The 26189-nt window shown below is 39.7% G+C and overlaps 1 protein-coding gene across 4 annotated transcripts in view; it reads right to left on the bottom strand.

The window, feature by feature from the left end:
- tent4b (terminal nucleotidyltransferase 4B) overlaps nt 1-25451 on the bottom strand; it is a 58141-nt gene extending 32690 nt beyond the window's left edge. For 2 of the 4 annotated variants that reach the window (XM_018093478.2, XM_004913543.4), the window contains exons 1-5: nt 24395-25450; nt 3209-3332; nt 3029-3075; nt 1534-1654; nt 614-721 (exon numbers count right to left, since the gene is read on the bottom strand). In XM_018093478.2, coding sequence (XP_017948967.1) covers nt 614-721; nt 1534-1654; nt 3029-3075; nt 3209-3332; nt 24395-24858 — 864 coding nt within the window. In that variant the 5' untranslated portion in view covers nt 24859-25450. Of the gene's footprint in view, nt 1-613; nt 722-1533; nt 1655-3028; nt 3076-3208; nt 3333-24394 lie in introns of all 4 variants that reach the window. The other 2 variants (XM_004913544.4, XM_002937373.5) reach the window with 2 other exon arrangements.
- Nucleotides 25452-26189: the final 738 nt, after the last annotated feature.

A 26189-nucleotide genomic window follows, 5' to 3' on the forward strand; every position in this document is an offset into this window, starting at 1 on the left:
CAAATTAAAATATATAAATGAAAGCAGAGAAAGAGGAAATTGTGAATAATGACAAGATGGGTGGCTAGCAGAATAAAATGATAGAAAAGAGTTAAGAAGTGAAATAAGACAGTTTACAATGAACGGATGTGAAGGTGGATGAATCAGAAAAGGTTATAGAGAGCAGTAAAAAAATCAGAAAATATAGCAAACCCTAGACTAAGGTAGATTGGAGAGGAGATTGAGGAACAGTGAGAGGATGATATATTTAAATAACGTGGGGTAATATAAAATATGCTGGAGTTATGATGTGTTATGACACATAATACACAGGCAGGGTGAACTGCCAGGCAGGAAAATCTGTATGCCTTTTTTTTTTATTTCTGGGTCCCTATATGGCACACACATGGTAAATCTATGCATATTGGGCATAAAACTGTTCAGTAGATAGAAAAAATATAGTAATGGTGTTGCTTTAAAATGGGAGTGGGGAGTGTTGTTGGTGGGGCTTATAATTGTGGGGGTGGGGGTATTTTTGGCAAGCTGCTCTGCACATGGTGCACATAGCATCCTTCTATTTTTTCACCCTAATTTAAGCACTGCACGCATAGAAAAGGTGTATTAATTAGTCAACCTTGATAAAATCCTTGATAAGCTGTGCTGCTTTCACCCCGTTCTGTACATTAAAACTGATGTCCACTTTAACTTCAGTAAAGGAATCTGTCAACTTAATAATTGGTACCTGAAAGAGATACAAGGCAATAAATAGTTAATAAATATGCAGGTACTTTGTAAAGTGTTACTCCTAATAATGGCTATCAGATAATTTATTAAATACAAAATCACATCATAAGAAACAAAGGCTATCGGAGAATTTATTAAATACAAAATAAAATCATAAGAAACAGATGTGTTTCTTATGATGTGATTTTGTATTTAATAAATTCTATTTTTGCATTTACTCTTTCTGTGTGCAGATACATTTTACTCTTTTAATTGCAGTAATAGACCTACCATTTCTTAGTTGTTTATATTAGTATTTAATTTGTCACGGTTTGGCTTAACTTACAGAAATAAAGTTATTACTTTAATTGTGGTTTTAAACGGTCCATGGTCCATTGTCCATTGGTTGCTTTCAACAAAACTGGAACACTAAAAACTAGAAAATTACTTGCCAAAAACATAAATCCTTCCAGAGACCATGAAACAAAACTAGACTAAACAAAACTGGTATAAACAAAACACAGAAAACTAGAAAATGACTTGCCTGCACTTCACAATGCAACTGCATTTAGATATACTTTTCTTTCTCCTGGCTGATCTTGGGTGTTTATTATTGAGTGCTATTTTCATATCTACCACTGGCAGAAATGAGAGCATTTTTAGCAATACAGGTTGCTAAAAGGAAGCAGTTGTCTTTTTAACCTCACATTATTCTGCTGATTGACTACTGGGGGGGGGGGGGGGGGGGAGTCACTTCAACTTGCAATGCAGCAATAAAGAGTGACCAAAGTTTATCAGAGTACAAGTCACATGTACTAAATTCCAACGCACCGTGGCTTTGTCAAGAACTTTCACAGAGTTTTCATCAGCTACTTTGTGTTTCCTTAGTGCTTCCTCCAGAGTCCAGAGGGGCAAATTCTCCCACTTCCCAAACACGACAAGATCAATATCACTAGAAGTAGAAAAGGAGCAATGTAAGTGGTTAAGCCTTTTTCTGCAATTCTGTTTATTTCTGGAAATGGTAAAAGGGTTATTAAAGACTCTGCCAAAAAATGAACACTTAAAGTGGACCTGTCACCCAGACATAAAAAAAGCTGTATAATAAAAGCCCTTTTCAAATGAAATATGTAACTCAGTCATATTTTTATTACCACATCTATACCCATTATATAAGCATTTAAAAGTCCCAGCTGTCAATCATATATTGCCTGACCCGCCTCTATGCCTTAGGCATAGGGGTGGGGCAGACAGTTACTTTCACTTTCAATTCAGAACTTCTTAGATGTCACTGCACTCCTCACATTCCCCCTCCCTCCTCCCCATCTAATTGTTTAACCAGTGCATGGATATGGGTATCAGGTCCCACCATACTGGCACAGAAACAAGATTTTAGCAGGGTGCACAGCTTGCCTTAACAGTGTTATGGAGCCTGCCTGTTTTCTGCAATTGTGAATTCCAAGGCTGAAGGAAATACGTTTAAAATAATTTATATAGTGTAAATGACGTTTATTTTGCTTGACAAACACAATAGAAAACAATTTGTAATTATTTCTTAGGGTGACAGGTCCCCTTTAAAAAGGCATTTTGAGTCGTTTAGTCCAATTCCACAGCTTATGGGCCCATGCATGTAGCATCCCCAATCAATATCTGGCTGAAAATCAGCCAGGTGTTGATTGGGCAATGTTTGCCCACGGCACCTGTGCCCGCCCTTGTAATTTAAAATTAGGCTGATATTGCCCACCTTAGGTGGGCATATTGGGTGAAGATCGCCAAACGAGAGAATATCAACATGTATGGCCACCTTAACTTGCATATTTAAATTAGAGAAAGATTAACTAAATTGCATAACCTGTGATGAAATTGTTTACATTCAGTTATCCAGAGCTTTACAAATTTAGTTCAGCTGAACTCAAGTTCAGCTGTGTTTTTATGGATAAATTATAAGAATTTTAATGCTGAATGATGTAAAGGGGATATCCAGCAAATTATTTTTTTGTTTTGCAAAATGAAAGAAAATCTCAACCTAATCAACTTTTTACTACAGGGGAGGAAAACAGAGTGATTTTGTAACATTTGTAAATTGTATTGCAACTGTCTGTCCTATTACCATTCCAAATTGTCAGACTACATAAACAATGTAATAAAAAAACAACTAAATACTAGCACTTTTGTCTTGGATGGGGGGGCTCTATTAAGAAACTCAAAGAAGGGAGTAGTAAGACACACAATGCTTTCAACTTAACTTACATTTACGAATGACTAACAAACGTACAAGGGATCCCGTACCGCTAAGATTTTTTTTTTTTTTTTAAAGTAATGTTCCTACCTTGTCGGTAAGTAAAGTCCTGTTTTAAAACTTCCAAATATCTGCACCTAAAACAAATATATAAAAGAAGGGATACATGAAATCTATTTTCAAACTAAGAAATACTACTAAATTTTTAACTTCTTGTTTTTATTTTACTAAAATTGTATAAGTTACAAAAGTACTCCATTAAATACACACATCTGCATTAGGCCACAGCTCCTTAATGACATTTTCAATTCGATTTACAACTTCCATTCGCATCTTCTCCTCTTCGGGTCGAGGGGACATGTACTTGTAGAAGTCCATTATTTCTTCATGAAGCCTGTGGAAATATTTCAATACAAAAATCACTTTAAACACATTAAACTAATAAGAACATTTATAAATCCATGGTCAGCACTGTCGAATCAGTAAACATGTGGTAGACTATAAAAGTAACAGGAAACAGTGGCTCAAAAACAAAAACAGTTCAAAACTTTAAAGTTTTAATATGTTTTTGTTTAGATACATAAAGACACAAAATTACAAATATGAAGTGTTGCAATGTTAGAACTCTTAACCATTTTATTAGGACAGCAATTGAAAGTCTCAATCTTACATGTAAGGAGGGAATTCATACTTGAGGTAGTACAGGCATATGCAGTTCCCTTATGGAGAAAGATAAATAAAACAAAAGATCCCCTGAAAGATAGAGACGCTCCCATAAGTGCAAGGGTCTATTTTAAAAACAGTTTCCTACATCAGGAGTACTGCTTGTGACAAGAACCTTTATTGGTAAACATAAGGAAAATACAAAAACTCCAACTCCATAAATTTTTACCTATACAGGTATGGGATCCCTTATCCGGAAACCCATTATCCAAAAAGCTCAGAATTTAAGAAAACCCAGTCTCCCATAGACTCCATTTTAATCAAATAATTCGGAATTTTAAAATGGATTTCCTTTTTCTCTGTAATAATAAAACAGTACCTTGTAATTGATCCCAACTAAGATATAAATAATCCTTACTGGAGGCAAAACAATCCTATTGGGTTAAATTAATGTTTTATTGATTTTTTTAGTAGACTTAAGGTATGTAGATCCAAATTACAGAAAGACCCCTTATCCAGAATACCCTTGGTCCTGAGCATTCTGGATAATGGGTCCTATACCTGTACCCTAAACTTTACTTTGCCTCAACTAAACCTCCTTAAAGCTGGCCTTATACAATGGTGTGCCGTTTCTCCTATTTTCTAGCTTGAATGGCTGCCCCCTGGCTACACAGCAGTTTTTCCTAAAGCACACACACAGCTTTAACTAGTGCAGGACAACAGTACACTATATTTTAATTACCTTAAAACATTTTCATTTTTTGGTAACATAGTAAGTTAGTTAAAAAAACAAAAACACATTTTCTACCTTTTATGCCTATACATAACCTGCCTAACTGCTAAAAAACAAACAAAAAAAAAAAACAAAAAAAACCCTTCTGAAGAATCTCTCTCTCTCTCTCTGTGCCATCTTCCATAAACCTATATTCCCTCACTTGTTAAAAAGCCATCCAACCCCATCTTGAAGCTACCTATTGATTTAAACCAGTACGACTGATTCAGGGAGAGAATTCCACAAGTTCACAGCTCATATCAGATTTTACCTAACAACTGCCCTAACTTTTATTGGAGGTCTTTCAAATTCTTTAATATGAGGTAAATTAGCTTTTTTTTTTTTTTTTTATCCAATATATTTGTCTGTTTTGTAATGATACAATAATGGATACACTCTTTTTGATACACTCCATTGTAAATGTATCTATATCCACTGTAAAGAGGAAGGTGTTCAATTGTTATTAAGTTTGATAAAGGGCCACACATAAGGCCTGAAATGTTTCTGTAATGGCCTGAAAGCATGCAATAACAGCATTTTATTTTAAAAGAATAAGGGTGCTGTTCTAGGTTGTATCCAGGTTCTCACTTCTTACACAAATGACTATTTATTGTTCTATAATCTGGAAAAACCAATATAGAAATATGATCCAATTGCCCAATATAAGAAAATGGTACTGCCTTATGGGCATGCTGAATGTTTGTGAATACAAGATCTAACATATCTTCTTGTGTAGCTAATTCAGCATTCTAATAAAACCTAGGTAAAACTGGGTTTAGTGATACATTTTGATGCACCATTGAGACCCATCCCAATTGGTGCATCAAAATGTATCCTCAGATGTGATCATCTGAATGGGAAAAATATGGGGAGACATAAAGGAGAAGGAAAGGCTAGTAAAGAGTTAATCTCAAGCTGCAGGCATACCTTCAGTTGTCTCAATAGTGCCCTTAAACCTCCCCAAATTGCCACTGTTCAGATGATCAGAAGCCAAACAGGAAAAAAAAAACGCTGAGCTGGGTAAAGAGGATTCCCATAATGCCTCGCTCCTGCACGGACTTGGTGACCAGGACTATTGGCGGCACATGCGCACACGTCCCTCTTCAGCAGCACAAGCAGGTGTGCTCTCCTTCCCAGATAGACCGGCAAGTGTCCGCACTATATAAATAGCGCGTACAGCGGCGAGCCGGCCCATTTGAAGTGGAAGCAGCAGGAAGGACAGGAGAGGAGAGTGCTGATGGGGGGAGGGGGGAGCGCAAACCGTTCAGACGGGGGGGTGCTGGTGGCTCTGCACACTGGTGGGTGGGTGCGGGGGGGCAGTTGGTGGCGTGGGTGCCGGCAGGTGCGGGGAGTGGGGGGGATGGGGCAGTTGGTGGCAGCTCTGCAGCAGGACAGGCAAGTGATGGTGGGGGAAGGGGGAGCGGGCAGCGCAAACAGTTCGGACAGGGTGGCTCTGCACACTGGTGGGTGGGTGCCTGCAGGTGCGGGCAGTTGGTTTGTGAGCTGGTCAAAGTCGCACGATGTTGGGGACGAATGCGCAGTAGAGACGGTGAGGGAAAGGGTATGGCATCCTTTTTTAAAGATGGCGGCGCCGTTCACTGAAACAAGTATGTAGTTTGTAGTAAGTGTATCTCTGTTAATCTTAATCTTAGGCAAGCCAGAAATATAGTGTTTTTACACAGCAATAGTAGTACTATTTAAAAGTGTGCTTAATAGATTTTGACTTTATTGTCCTTTAAGGGCTATACTGAGAGAACTGAAAATATGCTTGCAGCTTGCAATTTGCAACGAAAATGTAAGTCGCCGGTGGGATGGCACACGCTGCGCAGACGATTTGCCGTAATCGCCTGCGCAGAGTGTGCCATCCCACCGGCGACATACATTTTCGCCGGTGGGATGGTAGTTCGGGGAGATTAGTCGCCCGGGACAAGGGAGATTTGTCGCGGGCGACTAATCTGCCCTTGTGTCAGAGCCCTAAAAACCAGGGTCCTCATACTTTGCCAGTGGTTTTTACTATATAATTGTGATCCAAGGTTAGAAAAACTGGGTGGAACAACAGTTTCAAACCAACATGAAGTTTGTTCTCAAGCTTCCCTTTCTAGTTTTTTCCTGAAATTTGTAAGTTATTATGTCAGTGTAATCTGTTTTAAAGCAGACGTGTGCATGTGCAGGGCTCCACAGAAAAGAAATGCGCATGCCCTAAATAGTAGATTTTTTGGACTGCAGCAGAGGTACACTTAGCAGAACATGTCTAAACTTACTATTTAGGGCACGCGCATTTCTTTTCTGTGGAGTCCTGCACATGCACACGTCTGCCTTAGCTTTCCCTACTCTAGAAATGATGTTCAGGTCACATGACATAGCCGACCTGATCTCTGACCTCTCTGCCCCCGCCTGCTTTAACTGAAGCTGTTCCATTGCCATGGAAACATGTGAGGACCATAAGGAGAAGGGAAGCTTTGAAGCTCCTGCTCTTGCTCGCTGTATTCTCAGTGTATGAGTCAGTGGAGGAGCAGTGCATATAAATATATCACCAGCGTTTCGGTCTGTCTGACTGATGTCAAAGGTCTGAGATCTGCTGTATGTACTGCCTATTAACTTCTTTACTTCTGAATGAAGCCACGAGGTGGTTCTTAAGGCTTCTACATTGAGAACAGTAATGATGTAATATTATTTTGAACAACCACTGGTGTTCATGTTTCGTTAAGGCTCTCGTTACACATACACAAAGAAAAACTCAAGCAAAGTACATACTGGTTTGGCCAGCTTCTACCCAATGTCTCTCCAGACCAAGCTGGCAGTTTATTGGCCCATGTACTTAGGCCCCTGCTAGGCCTGCAAAAAAAGCAACAAACACTGTGCTAGCCAGAAAGATGTCGGCTCATACTTTTAAAGGAACAGTAACACCAAAAAATGAAAGAGCTTTAAAGTAATAAAAATATAATGCACTGTTGCTCTGCACTGGTAAAACTGGTGTGTTTGCTACAGTAACAATACTGTAATTTATATAATAAGCTGCTGTGTAGCCACGGGGGCAGCCATTCAAGCTTGGAAAAAGGAGAAAAGGCACAGGTTACATAGCAGATAACAGATAAGTTATGTAGAATACAATAGTGTTTTATCTGTTATCTGCTATGTGCCTGTGCCTTTTCTCCTTTGAATGGCTGCCCCCATGGCTACACAGCAGCTTATTATATAAATTATAGTATTGTTACTGTAGCAAACACACCAGTTTTACCAGTGCAGAGCAACAGCACATTATATTTTAGTTACCTTTATACACTTTCATTTTTTGGTGTTACTGTTCCTTTAACGTATACAGCAAGATAACTGCAAATCCCAAGATGGCTTTATCTAAGGACCCTGGCGCAAAGCTGCAGGAAACACATCAAGCCTTACTAAAGGTGATTTCGCTGCAAGTCTTGATCTATTTCATAAACAACCAGCTTGTTTCAAGCAGATATAAAAGCTGCAATAGCAGACCTATCTAAAGATATCACTAGGGACCCGTACAGACACCCTAGAGTCGAAATACGACAACTTGCTTAACACCCAGAACAAATTATAGCAACAGGTAGAATCGTGAGAAAGAACAGTTAGCTCTCAAGCTGCATACAGAAGACTTGGAGAACAGATAACGTAGGAATAATTTCTGGATACTGAACGTTACGGAATCATATACAGATCTCAATGAATTTACTGGAACCGCTTTTCTCCAAGCTATTACCAGAATACAGTCCCGAGTTTTTCATTATAGACAGGGTCCACAGAGCCCTCCAGTCAAAACCAGGCGACAACTGAATTATTACAAAACTGAGGAAGACCTGTTATGGTCTGTCAGAACCCACAGAGCAATGGAATTAGATGACAACCCCATACAACTTTTTCCAGATATTGCACCATCAACTCTGCAGAAACGCAGAGAATTGTGCCAGTCATTCAACGCTTACAAGCGGGACTCAAATATTGCTGGGGTTTCTCGAAAAATGGAGTCCTCTACACAATTACAGATCCAATGTAAGGCCAGTCACTCCACTTTCTGGGCATTGACGATGATGACAAACTTTCCACCGAAACTGCCACACACTAAAGAACAACCATTACAGTCCCTGTGAGAAAAGAAAGCCAACAAGCGTAAACAATCATCTAAGAAATGTCCCGACCCCATGGTCACTACCTGATCTTTCTAATCGGACACTTGCTTCATTACATCATCAGGAGGTCAACTTACAAAATGAACCACTCACATTTGCAATATTTATTTATTTTAAATCCACTGGATTATAAAACTCTACCGGCGCACTCGGATGCCACACCACTGAGCCTGTCCTTTACTCACACCTGATTCTTCCCGGTCCCGACCACAGGTTCGACACTACAAAAGGATTGATATTTCCTGCAACTTCAACCTACCTGAGACTTATTTTCCCTAAGGCACTGCTAAAGTTTTTGTTATGTTTATAAATTTGAATGTTTTAATGATTTGATGGCAGCAACAAACACAGATGGTTCCATTAACCTTGCAAAATGCCATAAATAATTTAAACATAGTACATCAGCAACAACCATACTCATTATTGCATATGATAGTTACTATAGTGACAGATAATGTGAATGGTCTTAATAGCCCAATAAAATGTAAGATTTAAAACTGAAAGCAGATATTGTACCATTGCAGGAAACCCACTGGGCCGCATCATTTTTTTCACATTTGATTGTGGCTCATGAAAAAGAAAGTTTGGGGACCCCTTGTCTAAGGAAAGACTCTTTAAATTAAAGGACAAACCAGACTGTCTGCTTGCAAAAAAACTCTGACAAGACACAGGCTATCACTCTATTACATGCAATATATCAATATATAAGTCAAGGAATACTCTTGCCAATTCCCTAGATATGAATCTGACCTGCGTGCTCACAAACTAACTTTAATTGTTATGTTCCATGTGGACCCCCCTAAAGTCACTGACTAAGAGGTTAGAGAGCTGAAAGGGGGAAGTAGAGTTCTGGCTATTATGTTAGACATCTATTCACTCCTGTTCATTTATAGATTACATTTTTGACTAACTATATTACATTTTTTTATTTTGCGTAGTCTATCCATGTTACCAGTTTAATTTTTACACTGAACTGTTCCTTTAATGTGGACATTAAATTATTCTCCAAGATTTTAGCTACCCACTTGTCAAAACATCTCAGCCATTTGGTACAACCTGACGAATGCGGCTTTATTCCGGGCCGCCAGACCACCGACTGTACACACAGAAATATCAGTATTATCTCTGATGCAAATACCTCCAGGTCTACATTGCTGACATTAATGTTAGATATTCACAAGGTGTTTGACACGGTGTCCTGGAAATACCTATTTTCTGTATTACCTAGATACAATATAGATGGTGCATTGCTCGATGCTTTAACCCTTTAAATGCCAACGACGTAAACATACTCTCTGCAGAAGCGGCATGTGTCGCTTCCACAGAGAGCTTTAAAGCATGACAGCCCCCTGGGCAACGAGCCAGGGGGGCTGTCAGGCCGGCCCCGAAACGCGATCGTCGCAGGGCCTCCCCCCCAAGCAGCAGACGCATCGCGTCTGCTGCTTACTGCCGGCTTCCTGCTTCCTCTCCAGCGCCGCCCACGCGAGATGGAGGGCAGAACTGCAGCACCAGGACCAGGGAAACTTGAAGACAGGTAAGGGTTGTAGATTGTAAGCTCTTTTGGGCAGGGCCCTCTTCACCTCTTGTATCGGTTATTGATTGCTTTATATGTTACTCTGTATGTCCAATGTATGTAACCCACTTATTGTACAGCGCTGCGGAATATGTTGGCGCTTTATAAATAAATGTTAATGTAATGTAATAAAGGGTGATTTTTTTTGCATTTATACACACTTACATACACTTACATACATGTACACACACATACAGCACACAATTTTACTGTTTTTTGCGGGGTTTTTTTGTTTTTGTTTTTTGCACACTTATATACACCTATATACACCTATATGCACTCATATACACTCATATACACACTTACACACTGTCACACAACTTTTACACATGCACACACATGTATACTTTTTTTTTTTAATTTTTTATTTTTTTTTACCACTTTGTTTTTAGTTTCTTTTCCTTAAAAACTGTTTATTATGACAGAGTGTCTATTGGATAAGATATTCTGACCACTAATTACGCTGTTGTGTAACTTATTTTGTTGTTTCACTAATTTGCACAATTTTTGTGGTTTTATTGCATTTTTATCCCTGTATTAGTATTCCTGATCTGTTTTTAGCATAGCTTTGCCATGTGTAACTTTGGTGTAGAAAAATAACTATCTATTTTGAATTCCTCAGAATGTGTACGTTCTAAAAATATATGGTTTCTGGGTTTTTCTGTATAGTTAGGGGGGTTACAGCACATAATACGCTGACAGGGGGCTCTGTGTGCAAAAGCTGAGTTGGCAGGCGAGAATTCCATATGCGCTATTTTCATTTTGGGGTCAGTACATACCGCAGACTTTGGTATATCTATGCGTATTGGGCATCAAACTGTTCAGTAGGCCTCTGGTGTTTCTATTTGGGGTGATTTGCCTTTGTACGCAAGAAATTGTGTGAGATAAATGTGGCAAATCACAACATTTTTAGGCGATTTTCTGAAATGTCATAAAAACCACTAACTTTAGGAAAGCTTTGCGGCTTGGTACTTTGGTGTAGCAAGGACTCTTTACCCATGTTGGATTTGTCAGAATGTGTACTTTCCAAAAATATATGGTTTTCCGGGTTTTTCTGTATAGTTTGGGGGTGTTACAGCACATAATACGCTGACAGGGGGCTCTGTATGCAAAAGCTGAGTTGGCAGGCTAGAAATCCATATACGCTATTTTCATTTTGGGGTCAGTACACACCACAGACTTTGGTATATCTATGCATATTAGGCATCAAACTGTTCAGTAGACCTCTGGTGTTCCTATTGGGGGTGATTTGCCATTGTACGCAAGATATTGTGTGAGATAAATGCAGCAAACTGCAACATTTTTAGGCGATTTTCTGAAATATCATAAAAATCGGCAAACTTAGGAAAGCTTTGCGGCTTGGTACTTTGGAGTAAAAGGAAATGTGTACCCATTATAGATTCGAGGGAATGTGTACTTTCCAAAAATATATGGCTTTCTGGGGTGAGCGTACTTTTTTGTAGCATTATCCCACATAAATGATGTAAATGTGTTGATTTTGCAGGAGCTGAAATGATACATCATATGGGGGTATGTTCCCATTGGGGCCCCTACATGCCACATATTTAGGTAAACCTATACATATTGGTCATCAAACTGTTCAGTGGACCCCTGGCGTGCAAATTTAGGGTGTTTTATCTTGGTACCTAATGCTATGTGGGAGATAAGATGCTGCAAAGTGGAAGCTTTGAGCGGATTTTTGGAAATGTCATCAAAATTGCTAACTTTCTAAATGCTTTGCGGCTTGGTACTTTGGAGTAGAAAGACACGGGTACCCATTTTAGATTCGGGGGAATGTGTACTTTCCAAAAATATATGACTTTCTGGAGTGAGTGTACTTTTTACTAGCTTTATCCCACATATAATGATGTAAATGTGTTGATTTTGCAGGAGCTAAAATGACAGAAATTATAGATCATAGGGGGGCCTACATGCCACATACTTAGGTAAACCTATACATATTGGGCATCAAACTGTTCAGTGGACCCCTGGCGTTCATATTTAGGGTGTTTTATTTGGTTACTTTATGACCTGTAGGAGATAAGATACTATAGACTCGAAGCTTTGAAGCAATTTTTTTAAAACTTCACAAATTTTGATAAAAACCTATAACTTTAGGAAAGCATTGTGACTTGGTAGTTTGGAGTAGACAGACAATTGTGCCTACTCTGGATTCCCCAGAATCAGTTCTTTCCAGAAATGTGTAATTTTCTGGTATAAACCTTCTGTTAGTGGAAGTTTTGGCCTTGAAATCTTAAGTATGCAGCTTTGTGAAGCAGTGCTTTGGAAATTTGGTAGTGTACTGCTGGGAGTTTTTGACCTATACAAGTGAGAATTCTCCATAAAACTATATATATTTGGTATTGGCACATTCAGGAGACATGGGACTTTCCAAATCAGTTGTATTTTTGTGCACAAAATCATTTTTGTTTCTGGTATGTGTGTTTATATTATGAAAAATATGATTTTTTTTAAATTTTTAGACATTTGGAAGCCTATATCTTGTTACAGAATTGGAATTACACCAAAATTCTACCATATTTTGAAAGCTTAGTTTGTCCTGAAAAAAACAATATATTGTTTTCCTGGGTAAACTAAAAGTCCCCCCGAGGAAAGGCCCCTAAAGTGAAACAGTGCAAAATGTTCAAATACTGTCTGGCAATACAAAATACGCTTTAACCAAAACGGCTGGCAGTGAAAGGGTTAAACGAAAACTATACCCTAATCCCACCAAACTGGAATATATATATCAGTAAATATTTACATCCTTTCCCTTGATCCTCCATTTTGTGATGGGCTGTGTGCTGCCTCAGAGATCACCTGACAGGAAGTGATGCAGCTCTAACTATAACAGGAAGTATTGTGGGAACAAAAGGCAGAACTCCGTCCATTCATTGGCTGATGGGGCCTAGCAGTTTGTGTGCATTGGCTTGTTTGTGTGCACTGTGAATCCTATGATCCCAGAAGGCGGCGCTTAATTCTTAAATTGTCAATTTTCTATTTATGATCACCCAATAGCACATACTATTAAAAATGTACATTTTTATGAAAATGGTTTTTTTTTTTAAATGAAGCAGTGCTTTACATATGAGCTTGTTTATGCAATATCTTTTTATAGAGACCTACATTGTTTGGGGGTATAGTTTTCCTTTAAGAACTTTATATGCTAACCCTATGGCCTATATTACACTAACTGGTATGCGTTCCTTGGGTATCAAAATTCATAGAGGGACTCATCAGGGGTGTCCACTCTCCCCATTACTATGTGTTAGCGATAGAACCACTTGCTCACTTGATAAGAAATTCCCTAGCTGTATCAGGTTATAAAAAAGGAAATCCAGAACATAAGATCCTTTTATATGCAGACGACCTTTGCCTTACCATTACAAAAACCGTGACAAGCCTCCCTAATTTGTTTGAAATACTAGATAAATTTCGCAGAATCTCTGTATATTGAAATAAATCTGAAGCTCTTCCTTTAAACCTCCCACAGCTGCAAAGGAATCCGCAAAAACTGAATTTTCCCCTTCAATGGAGAGACAAGAGAGTTGATTATCTCAGAATGAAGCTTTCTAAATCATAAACTATCTTATATATACATAAATACAAATCAAAATATCAACAAGTTGTCCGTCTCCTTACAGATTGGGACAAACTACGGATATCTTGGTCTGGCCTTATTGCTATAGCTATACATACGGTAGTACTTCCCAAAATATTATATTTGTTCCGCACCTTACCTATTGCAATACGAAACTAGAAAGAGAAGTTTGAGAACAAATTTCATGTTGGGTTGAAAAATGTGAAGTCACTGAATGAAATCTGATCTGTTGTTGGCTCTGCGCACTTTTTCTAACCTTGGACCAAAGTTATATAGTATAAACTACTGTGCAAAGTTTGGGGACCCTGGTTTTAATAGTGTCTGAATGGCAGCAATTTAAATTTCCCCACTGAAAGTCAACAAGTGACATCTGATTGGCGGTTGGTGGCCCGCCCACTTTTCAAAACTGCAGCCTCTAGTGACCAACATTGAAAAGTTGGGGACCCTGGTGTCAATACTGTGAGAATGGCAGCAGGTTGAATTTCCCCATTGAAAGTAAATAGGTAAAATCAGATTGGCTGTTGGTGGCTCCACCCACATTTTCTAACCTTGAACCGCAGTTACCTGGTGCCTAACTCTGTTAAGTTTGGGGACCCTGGTGTTATTACTGCGAGAATGGCAGCAGGTTAAATTTCCGCAAAATCTCATTGGCTCTTCACAGCTCCACCCACTTTTGGGCATCCAACAATCATATTTTCATTCAGGCTGACCCCACGACTATGTGATTCAAGTTTGGGCAGTGTAGCCTCAAAGCTGTAAGATTGGCAGCAGTTTCAATTTCCCCATAAAGGTCAAGGGGTTAAATTTGATTGGCTGTTGATGGCCCTTCCCACTTTGGGGTCATCCAACAAAATTTCAGTTTCGTTCGGGATGACCCCATTATTATGTTATTCAAGGTTGAGGGGTGTATGGGAATGGAAAAATTGGGTGTTCAGAGCGGCGAAGAAGTGTGGAGAGTTTGGGTGTTGTACCCCTAAAACTGTAAAAAGCAGTAGCGTTTAGAAAATGGGAGGCGCTGTGTGTGTGTGTTTATATAGTTTTTTTTTTTTTTTGGTATGCATTAAAATCTCAATTGTTTCAACAGAAACCAAATAGTAACAGGCAAGCCATTGTGGGCAACCCAGACTTCATTCCCGGACTCACCCCATCTCAATTTACTTGATGGACAGCAAAATGGCTATCATATACTCCATAAACTCTTAACTCATGGCGGCCTCAAATCTTTCCAGAATCTACCAGACGAGGCACAAATTCCAGAAACTGAAAGATTCCACTATAAACCTCACATTTTTTCTATTCACAAGCTCCTTAAGTGGCTACACTTCAAAACTCACCAATGGAAATGGCATGCCAACATTCTTTACATACGCTTGGTTCCATTTCATAGATCTGTAATCAACTGATAGATCCACCACCTAACTCTGAATGCTAATATATGACTCAATGGTCAACAAATCTACAACTTGGAGACACACACAAGAAATGTAGCCTAAGGTCAGGACAGCTATACGCAAACTGTCTCCTAATGTAAGTATTAAAGAGACAGCTTACAAAAGGTATATTACCTAAACTGCTTCACTTTTATGCTTAAGAGCAGTACTGTTCAACTGATAGGGTGCCAAACAGAGGGGGGGTCGCAGGCCATCTGTCTGGCTGCTTTGATGGCTTACCTTTGAGTAGTCTTTAAATGGTATCAGTACCGAGATTAACTGGCCCCCTGCATGGTTCTCACCTGAGATTTAAAAAAATGTGCATTTGCAGCAAATCTAAAGGTATTAATGGCCAGCTAGATCTGAAATTGATCACAGAACTCCTGCCATGTGAGGTAATATAATCCCATTGTATTTTGATACAGGAGTTAATAGTTAAATTGCTGGCAACCTACTAATCAGTTATACTTTCATGCATGGTACATGGCATGAATTGCTATTTAAAGGGGACCTGTCACTCTAAGAAATAATTCCAATTTCTTTTCTATTGTGTTTGTTAAGCAAAATTAACTTCACATACTATATAAATCTTGTTTCCTTCAGTCTTGGAAATATACAATCACAGCAAGCAGGCAGCTGCCATTTTGTGGGCACTGTTAGTAAGGCAAGCTTTGTATCACCCCAAAATCTTGTGTATGTGCCAGAATGGGGGACCTGATGCCCAGGCCCATGCACTGGCTACACAATTAGATGGTGAGAAGGTAGGGAAAATGTGAGTGCTGAATGGAAAGTTTAAGTAATTGTCTGCCCCGCCTCTATGCCTAAGGCAGTATATGATTGACAGCTGGGATTTTTAAATGCATTTATAATAGGTTTAAATGTGTTAATATAAAAATGAATTTTGGTTTCATGTTTAATTTGAAAAGGACTTTAATTATACAGCTTTTCATGTCTGGGTGACAGGTCCACTTTAAATAATGCTGCATGTTTGTGCATCCCTAGGTAGGCCCTGTTGGCAGTACCTTTGTTCTCTGAAATGTTTTGCTAATAACAATATCAGAGGATAGGCTTGGTTTTATGCAGTATCCCTGATTAATCTTGTATCCGATTTGTTATTTATGAATGGATTATAGCAGATTTACAAAAGGACACTAATGGACACTAACAGTCACTTTAAGAAGGAAGGCTGGGGAAAGGCTGTTGTTTCACAAGAAAGTATTCTGATAATGGTCAAACTCACCAATAGATTACAATGAACTCACTAAGGACACTGACCGTCACTTTAAGAAGAAGGGTTGGGGAAATGCTTGTTTGTTTCACATGAAGGTATTTAATCCCACAATGCTTTGTACTTGTACACTTGAGAAAGGGCTCTGCCCGAAACATGTAGTGTGCTGACACTGCCATTAAAATTCACTGCAGTTTTCAAATGCTGCCTGGAGCTGCTTGATTCCTTTTTGCTTTTTTGATTTTATGTCTCACCTGAGATTTACGCTGTAATCCCCCTGTATTGTTTAAAAATGTAATCCCGTGTTGTTCACACTTTATAATCCCTGCATTGTTCACCCCTGCAGTGTTCACACCCTAGGCTCAGGCTGCAATCAACCACATTGTTCTCCTGTTCACACCTCAGACATTGTATGTACTGCCTGTCCTATGCTGCCTAGGGTAGGCAGAGTATGGCACATAGGCAGCATAGGGCAGGCAGAGAATGGCACACGCAGCATAAGGCAGGCAGAGTGCTGTCTATGTGTGCCATACTCTGCCTGCCCTATGCTGCCCGTGTGAGGTGAACCTGGCAGGGGTTTGTTCTGGGAGGTTGTTCACACCTCAGACATTGTATGTACTGCCTGAGCAATGCTGCCTGTGTTTATGGCACACAGAGTCAGCATTGGGTAGGCAGAGTATGGCACATAGGCAGCATAGGGCAGGGAGGGCATGGCACACAGGCAGGGTAGGGCAGGCAGAGCATGGTACGCACAGGCAGCATAGGGTAGGCAGAGTATGGCACATAGGCAGCATAGGAAAAACAAAAAGCAAGATGGCACTCAGGGCTAGAGGAAAATAATTCCTTATTAAAGAATCTTTATTTGCGAAAAAGATGCGGCAGTGTGCACCGGGCGGTCAAACTTGGAGAGCTAGGGTGTGCGGTAAGGCCTCTGTTGTAACATAGGCAGCATAGGGCAGGGAGGGTATGGCACACACAGGCAGCATAGGGCAGGCAGAGTATGGCACACGCAGCATAAGGCAGGCAGAGTGCTGCCTATGTGTGCCATACTCTGCCTGCCCTATGCTGCCCGTGTGAGGTGAACCTGGCAGGGGTTTGTTCTGGGAGTTTGTTAGCAGTTGGAAATAGCCATTAATAGGCCCCTAAGGTGTGTAATTATGTGCTGGGGGTTGCTGTGCTATCCACAGGGGAGGTGGAGGAGGCATATGGATTTAAGGCATATGTCTTAATATGACATATATAATTGATATCCCCGCAGTGAGGACCAAGCATTTGGGTTTTTGCTGCACTACCACCATTGTGATAAAATGGGTGTGGTTTGAAATGGATGTGGTTAAAAGGGGAGTGGTCAAAACTGGCTTCCATTAGCGGCCCTCCACCATGTAGGCTAGAGAAATTCTGGCCCTCTGCACCACAGAAGTTGGACAGCACTGCTCAAGAGGATGTGGAAATTTAGGAACTTATTTACATACATGGTGGCAATCCCCCATCATGGAAAACTTCTGGTCTCAAGTATTTCAATTAGCCACAAATATCTTTAATACTCAAGTGGAACTTAACCTTGAATCAGCTCTCTTTTGCCTACTTCATAAGAAAATGCAGCTGCTAGATGGGCGATTGCCCTCAATTGGCTTGCCTCTGTTCTTCCCCTTGTATCAAAGACTTATTTACATACAAAATATGGTCTTACCTATCCGTTTGGTTTAGATGACACACTAGATGTCCAAAAAAACATTTCGACAAATTTGGTCCAAAGTACAAAGTACAAAAAAAGACAATATTGTGCCTACAGACTGAAGTGAAATACAAATTAGGGAAAGTCTTGCTTACATTTTTTCATTTACTTCTGCACATATCAAGCTACCGTCTCTAATGGATGTAATATTTAGAACTGATGTTAAACATAAAATTACATTCAAATCACATAACAGTTTTACTGTAATGCTACCTACTATGTTCCCTTTTTCTTTTATATTATTTTTTCTTTTCTTGTTGTCTTTTAGCTTTCTATTACCTTTATTGTTGAAAAATGTATAAATAAAAAGATTAAAAACTGGGCATGTTTAAAAATCCCCAATCAATTACTCAATGCACACCTACTAACCACAAAAGGCAGCAAATGGTATGTTTAACATATAATGCTCTTTATATGGAAAATATTCACAGAATTCCCTTGACAAAGGACAGTGTTCCGAAGCGTTGGGTTCTCTCAATCCACACGTGTCAGCTTTTTCTGTATTCTGCATTTTGTCCAACTGGTGGTATGTATATTATGCATTGTAATTGTATTTACGGTTCTGTGAATATTTTCCATATAAAGACCATTATATGTTAAACATACCATTTGGTGCTTTTTGTGGTTAGTAGGTGTGCATTGAGTAATTGATTGATTTGTATTAATATTCTGTTTGCCCCTGTGTGGGCTTGGGGAACAGATTCTCATTTGCACACTATTTCTCCTTTTTGCTGTCTTTGTTTTAAAGGAACAGTAACACCAAAAAATGAAAGTGTATAAAAGTAACTAAAATATAATGTGCTGCTGCCCTGCACTGGTAAAAGTTGTGTGTTTACTTCAGAAAGTCTACTATAATTTATATAAATAAGCTGCTATGTAGCCATGGGGGCAGCCATTCAAAGGAGAAAAGGCACAGGCACATAGCAGATAAAACACAATTGTATTCTACAGAACTTATCTGTCATCTGCTATGTAACCTGTGCCTTTTCTCCAGCTGGAATGGCTGCCCCCGGGGCTACACAGCAGCTTATTATATAAATTATAGTAGTGTTACTGTAGCAAACACACCAGTTTTACCAGTGCATTATATTTTTATTACTTTAAAGCTCTTTCATTTTTTGGTGTTACTGTTCCTTTAAAGTAGAGCTGGGCGGTATGACCAAAAATTTATATCACGGTATTTTTCAAAATTATATCGGTGTCACGGTATTTGACGGTATTTTTTTTTTGGTATGCAGCTGTTCACAAAGATGTTCTCCACCCTGCCCAGGTTTACTAACCCATATTATTTTTAAACATATCCCCAGCAACGTTGGCCCCCCTTTGGGATGCTAAGGGTTACTACGCCAGCGGCAAACTGCATCTTTTAATACATTCCCCCATGTTAGAGTGTGGGGCCAGGCCAGTAAGGACAGTATATTCTTAACACCAATGATGCTCAGGCTGCTTCATTACAAGTCTGGGAACTATAGAAGCCACAGGTTGCACTCTCCTGCCTTATACTGTACAGCGATACTGCCATCACTACTTACTTTAGCGGACAAAGCCCTGATAGAACTATAGCCACTTACAATGGAAATATTCAAAATCTCGTGCTTTGGTTTAGGATTCTATTCACACTGCGCCGCTACTTCTGGGTGTGGGAGGAGCGGTCCCTCAGCAATACTGCTCCTCGCAGCCAGCGCTCAAGCATTCCTGTTCGTAACGGAACAGTAAAAGATTTTCTTTCTGGCTGTGTCCGGGAGCCACTCTCCGTTGCACTTTGGGTTTTCTCTTGAGAGAACAGCAGGATAAAGGTACCCGGTGTGGGGGGTTGCACAGTTGCTAAGGGTCCTTCCCTAGGTCACGGGGCGCAACCCCGATCTACACCGGTATGGGGGTATTTAAAAAATTAATATCAGTTTTTTTTTTTTTTTAAAAACGGTATTCGGTATATGGCGGTATACCGCCCAGCACTACTTTAAAGCCATTTTTGCTTTAGCAATTGTGGTGTGCCCTCCTAAACTATTTGTTTGAATCATGTTTAGAAATCCCATCAGATGAGGAGTATATCAGTGCTTCGTTGTGGGCCTCATCTTCCGCGTCTCCATAGGCCACAGTTTATAATCCAGTCGTTAGCCCTAGGATTCACCCCAGTTTAGCTTGGCAAAAGTTGTAGGTTTACTTAACAAAAACTACTACAGTTTATACAAACAAAGCTGCTGTGTAGCTATTTAAATTCAAATAAGACTAAATAACAGGTTACAAAGCAGATAATAAATAAGCTCCGTAGAGCACCATTGTACAACATAGCATATATAGTGTTTCTTAAGAAAATACACAACTTTTACAAATACAGGGCAAGAGTACATAATATTTTAATTACTTTAAAACACTTGCATTTTTTGTGGTTACTGTTCCTTTAAGTTGTGGATTTGTGTGGCATCTCCTGATAAACTGAAATTATGTATTTCTTTACTCCTTAAATAATAACCAACGGAAATGTGATGAAGCTTCAATACTGGGCAAAAAGACTGAGGAGGTTCTTGAAATGCAAGTGATATACTCATAGGTGCCAGACCCATTGTAAAAGGCTGAATAGAACAGCAAAAGTGGCTTAGCCACATAAAGCCATGTAAATGAACATGTTGTGCCCCAGGGAAAGTAAAGATGCCAAGAATTCCATAAAAGGTGGTGATAATATTTTAACCAAAAGAACGAAAGTTACATGAATTAGTTGAAACTGATACCAGTGAGAATTAGACCATTAAAATCCAGGAACTTCCACAAGTTGGCTTTCCACTGACAACACAAAAAAAAACAAAAAGACCAGGAATGTATAGAATCTAGGATTCAGCTGACTTTCAACCCTTCATTGGATTTTATGAATCCTTAGTATTTAGCAGAAGCAAATTTAAACCACTGCTGACATGTGTCTACACAGTGATATCTAAGGATAACTTTTAATCGTAACTGATCGTTTTTGTTGACCGTGTTTACAATTTTTCTATGGAAATTGGGGTCTGGTTGGGTCCTATATTGTGTTGTATGTTAGATATTGAGCACTTTAGAGCCAGAGCCACATTACCACTTGTATCAGTTGTTTTTTTTGTATGTAATCTGTATGTTAAATTTATTGTGCAGTGCTGTGGAAAATGTTGGTACTTTTTACATTTTACTAATAATAACAATGTCTATGTAACACATACTCCTCCAGGCATATCATGGGCTTCTAACTATAAGTTGGTAATGTGCACCTATCTACTATTGAACATCTAATAATTACTTTTCCAACCATGAATGTAAACTCTAAGGGCTCTGGCACACGGGGAGATTAGTCGCCCGCAACAAATCTACCTGTTCGCGGGCGACTAATCTCCCCGGATTGCCATCCCACCGGCGAAATTGTAAATCGCCGGTGGGATGGCATACGCGGCGGTGCGATTATACAAATGATGCATAAAACATAGCAAGCAATGCAGGATGCCTAAAATTATTATAGATAAAAAATGGTGAATACCTAGAAGCAATGTCATATCCCTATGTTTCTCATTTAAGATAAGTATCCTTTATTTTTGATTAAATTGTTTCTTTTCAGGAATTTGTAATCTTAAATAGATTATACTTAGAAGGTATCATTTTCATGAGACTGAGCTTATATTTTTATTTGTTCTCTTTAACTGCATAACAATCTTCTTGTGTTTTGTAACATTTTTTTTTAATCAGTCACAAAGGTACAGTGCTTCATAAAAAAAAAACCCTTATCTCATACCTATATGTGAATGTGTGCACATACATGTGTGAGTTTTAATGTAGTTCATGTATTCATGTGCAGCAATTGGATTAAATTTATTATAACATTCACAAAGTGAACTATGCAGTCACCATAATACTAAAAGCCTGAGTCACACTGTTTTTTCAAGTGACCGTTTCTTTTCTGCAGAAATCGAAACACTATTTCTACTCTCAGAATGGGCAGGTGCCAATTTGTGGACACTGTTGTTAAGGACCAGATGTCCATACCCATGCACAGGCTACACAATTATAAACTGTAAGGAGTAAGGGGGAATGTGAGGAATGCAGTGACATCTAGGAAGTGCTAAACAGAAAGTAAAAATAACCAACTGCCTCACCTCTATGCCTGAGGTATAGAGTTTGGGAGGGCAAAATATGATTGACAGCTCAGATTTCTAAATCAGTTTACAGGTATGGGTGTTGTAAATAAATAGAATTTGGGTTTCATGTTTAATATAAAAAGGACTTTTATTGTAAAGCTTTTTTATGTCTGGGTGACATCTTGCAATAGGGGGATACTGAAAACAGTATAAATGGAGAAATGCAAACAAAGCAATTTTTAAAAGATCATTTGATCTGAGTGGCAGCAGAAGATGTATGCAATTATCAGAAAGGTGTGGTTTTACTTAAATGCAAGATAAATAAATGTATTAATGGCATAATAAAGAAGTGCTACTTTGAAAAAAGCAAACATCTGTGCTAAAAGACATGGGTTGAAAAAGGATGAATAAAATGGAATCAGTCGCCAATGTTTAGATAATAAATAACCTTCATAGCAAACACATCAAATGAATTTGGAAAGGCCCATTATTTAAGATATTAGAAATTTTAAAGGACAAGGAAAGTTATAACCTATTTAACTGGAAATATCAAATTTCCAATAGTATAGGGCATACCATTTTATTCTATCCTCTCTCACATTTAGCTTCCTCTATAGAAAAGTTCTTCTGATCGAGCAGCAGGGTGAGATCACCATTCACTCCATGGTTAATCCCCCAGGAGATCAGCAAAAGGTATCAAATGATATTTTTAAAAGTATAGATCTCAAGAAGAAACACAAGCGGTTTGAGTTGGATTCACTAATACCTTTTGCTGATGGGAAAATAAAGATTAAAAAAATATTGCTTTTTTGATAAATTTGTGTGAGACCTGTACAACTTTTGTTTACTTAAAATCTCTGTATAGCGGACAAGTAAGAATGGGATTAAAACTTAAAAAAAAAAAGTTATTTTGTTCAGTATTATGCTAAAAGAGGCTTTACTGTCTTTGAAAAAAATTAAAGTAAAAGGAAAGGTACAATCGCTGGGGGATGTTAGGCACTACTCCCCCCCCCCCCCCCCCCCCATCATGCAGGCTCAGGCCAGGATTCAAAGTAGGCCGTGGCATATAAAATGCAAAGAAGCCAATACAGCCAACCCAGCAGCTCACTAAATAGTGACTGTCTATGGCATCTTACAGCAGCCCCTCTGGCATTTGCCAGAACCCACAAATTGCCAGGCCTGCCCCAGTGATTAGAATCATTTACCTGATAACCCAGGTTGGTGTTCTGCACTGGTCCAGAGTACCTGTGAGTAAGCAATCCACATACTTCTTCTTTTGCCCTGCTTGTGCATGCGCAGTAGAATGAAAAGTAGAACTTAAAAAAAAAAAAAAAAAAGCCTTTTCACGCCACTGCACGTACATTGGCCCCAGGACCACGAAGATGGAGGCAAAACTTGCTTGCAGGTACCTGGGCCAATGCAGTTTAATAATAACAGGAGTACCGGCCAAGAGCACCAGGTTTGGCATCACACGGATTCTAGGGGTACGTACAAAACTTTTTTTTCTTCAAAAATAGGTATGCTTTACATGGTTAAAAAGTTTAATTCGATTATGTCCTTTATTTCACGACAGATAAAAAATTAATAGTACAACAACTGAAATAACTCAAACTTAACATTATTTCAACAGTGACTATGGCCAGCAGATTTCCACTTAAACAGTTATGTCATTAATGGACATTAAAAAGCTTTCTATGATAAGCCCTCCCCCATATTTAGAGGCCACAACTTGCATAACCAGTGTCCACCACAAGGGGAGGCTACCTATAGAAAGTTTATTATCTGTAAACATACATATGTATGCTATATATACACACATATCACTTTAGGTTCATCCTGTACAGGACATTGCTATAATTTAAATATCTCGTTTGGATTATACACTAACTACTCTGATAGCATTAGTATCCTATAGGTAGCAGTGTTGGCTAAGCTAGAGATAAGTGGAAGAGAAGAGAAATTAGTGCCTTTACAGAGATCAAGGCAGTTATGATAGATACACTATGTATACCAGGACAGGAGTTTAAATGATTTGTTCAGGGTCACAATGTGTTTGTGTCACTAGCATCAGAACCAACATTAAAGGCAGATTATGTAACACAATTCCTCTTTTTCATTTCCCTAATCCAAAAGTACAAAATTAAACAACCGTATAAGTCTGAGAACAACATTAAATGTACAGAGGGGCACACATTTTGATACTCACCCTATGACCTCTTCACTATATGTTCGTGTTTTCCATGGAGTCCCGTTGTACAGCCCCACCACACTGCTCCCAGCTGAACATTGGAGAAGGCAGTTGAGTCCGAAAGTACTTGCCTTGTTATCCCGTTTTCTCTTATTCCTGTTTATATGGTCATGTCCTTTCCCCCACGCCCCAGGGCTCTGGCTCAGCAGTTGGTTGTTGTTATTATTGGTGGTCTCTATTGGGATGTAATCTCTTTGCTCCCCCAAGGACTGGTTGTTCTGAGCTGTTCCGCTGTCCCTGTACATTGTGTTGGTCTCACAGATCGAGGAGCTGCTGGAAGATGCGCTATGTGTGGGGGAGGCCGGACTATTATGGTTAAAGTAGAGGTTCCTCAATCCTTGCGTGGTCTCCCAGATCTGCATCCACAGGCTGTTGGAGGGGCCTAGCTGCTCTGGCTGAAACCAGGCGATCCGAGGATCCATCAAATGGAACCTGCCCCCCCCCCCCCCAAACTACCACCCCTGGGGCAGTTACCCTCTCTGTAATGCCTCTTACCCCAGCCCTAACAAACGTGAGTCCCTTCTACTCCCGAAATACAGCTACTCTGTGCAAAGTCCAAAATCACCAAACACTTCAACCCGATGGCTTCCTGCCTTTCCGGTCTTGGTACAAATGCCCTGCTTTAACACGCCCCTCCTGGTCCCCTATAGGGTTACCTAACCGCAAAGTTCTCCTTTATGGGCACTTCTCTCAATTAAAGGCCGTGGTGTACACTCTCACAACCGTTTTTCTCCAAACTGTTCGAAACCGCTTCGCATTCAGACAGCACCCTCCTCTCCAACTAATGCCTACGACTACAGGTTACCCCAGACCTGTACTCTTTTAATACTATCTCCCCATTCACCGTGCGTCGTGGGCTTTAAGATCCGTCTTCATACGGTAGTCCCCATGCCAAGCCTGATCTCTGCCACTGTCACACCGGGCACAACAATGGCGGCTCTTCCCTCTAACTACTTACTGCACATGCTCCAATCTTCAATTTCGGCCCAACCCACAAAAGGCGGGCCAATCTAAAGGTAGCTGAGCGCTACATTGTTCCGCCTCCTAATCAATAAGCCCCACATAGAAGCTTAACCAACAGGCGGGGCAAAAGAAAAGGCAACCGTAATCAGATTCTTCTAGGCTTTGATCTGATACTTATAGGCTAAGGATAAAGTTTGTTTCATTTTTCACATTAACTGTACTCATAGTTAACAATATCCAACCGAACAACGGGATTGCATACACCGTATAAATAGTACTATGCAATGCCGTGGATTTTTAGTTGCTGACTAAAAAGACCGGCAACTGAGCTGAAATGTTACGGTAAAACTGTAACCAATGCTGGAATGTAGATATTTATCGGCATTGTTTTCTCATAATGTTAACATTTCTCCTTTGCATCTTTGTTTCTCTAAATAAATGGTTGCCATTGTACTTGACTTGGGAAACATGCTGCAATAAATGTACAGTCTTACTATGTGCAAATATTGTTGGGTCCAAAGGACCAAGCTGTGTTTACAAGTGGTAGCTATATACATGGCCTGACCTCAGGGCCACCATCAGAAATCACGGGGCCCCTCCCTCAGGGCTACTCCCACAATGGCCCCTCCCATCAGTGTGCCCCCAATACATTTGTGCCCAGGGCCCGCCCTTACAATGCTGGCCAGTGTGCCCCCCAAAGACAGGGGCCCCAATTGCCCCCATACACAGGGCCCCCCTAAATCTATGCTGGCCAATTCCCCCCAAAGACAGGGCCTCCAATCGCCCCCAT

Source organism: Xenopus tropicalis, chromosome 4 (genome assembly GCF_000004195.4).
Source record: "Xenopus tropicalis strain Nigerian chromosome 4, UCB_Xtro_10.0, whole genome shotgun sequence".
NCBI lineage: Eukaryota > Metazoa > Chordata > Amphibia > Anura > Pipidae > Xenopus > Xenopus tropicalis.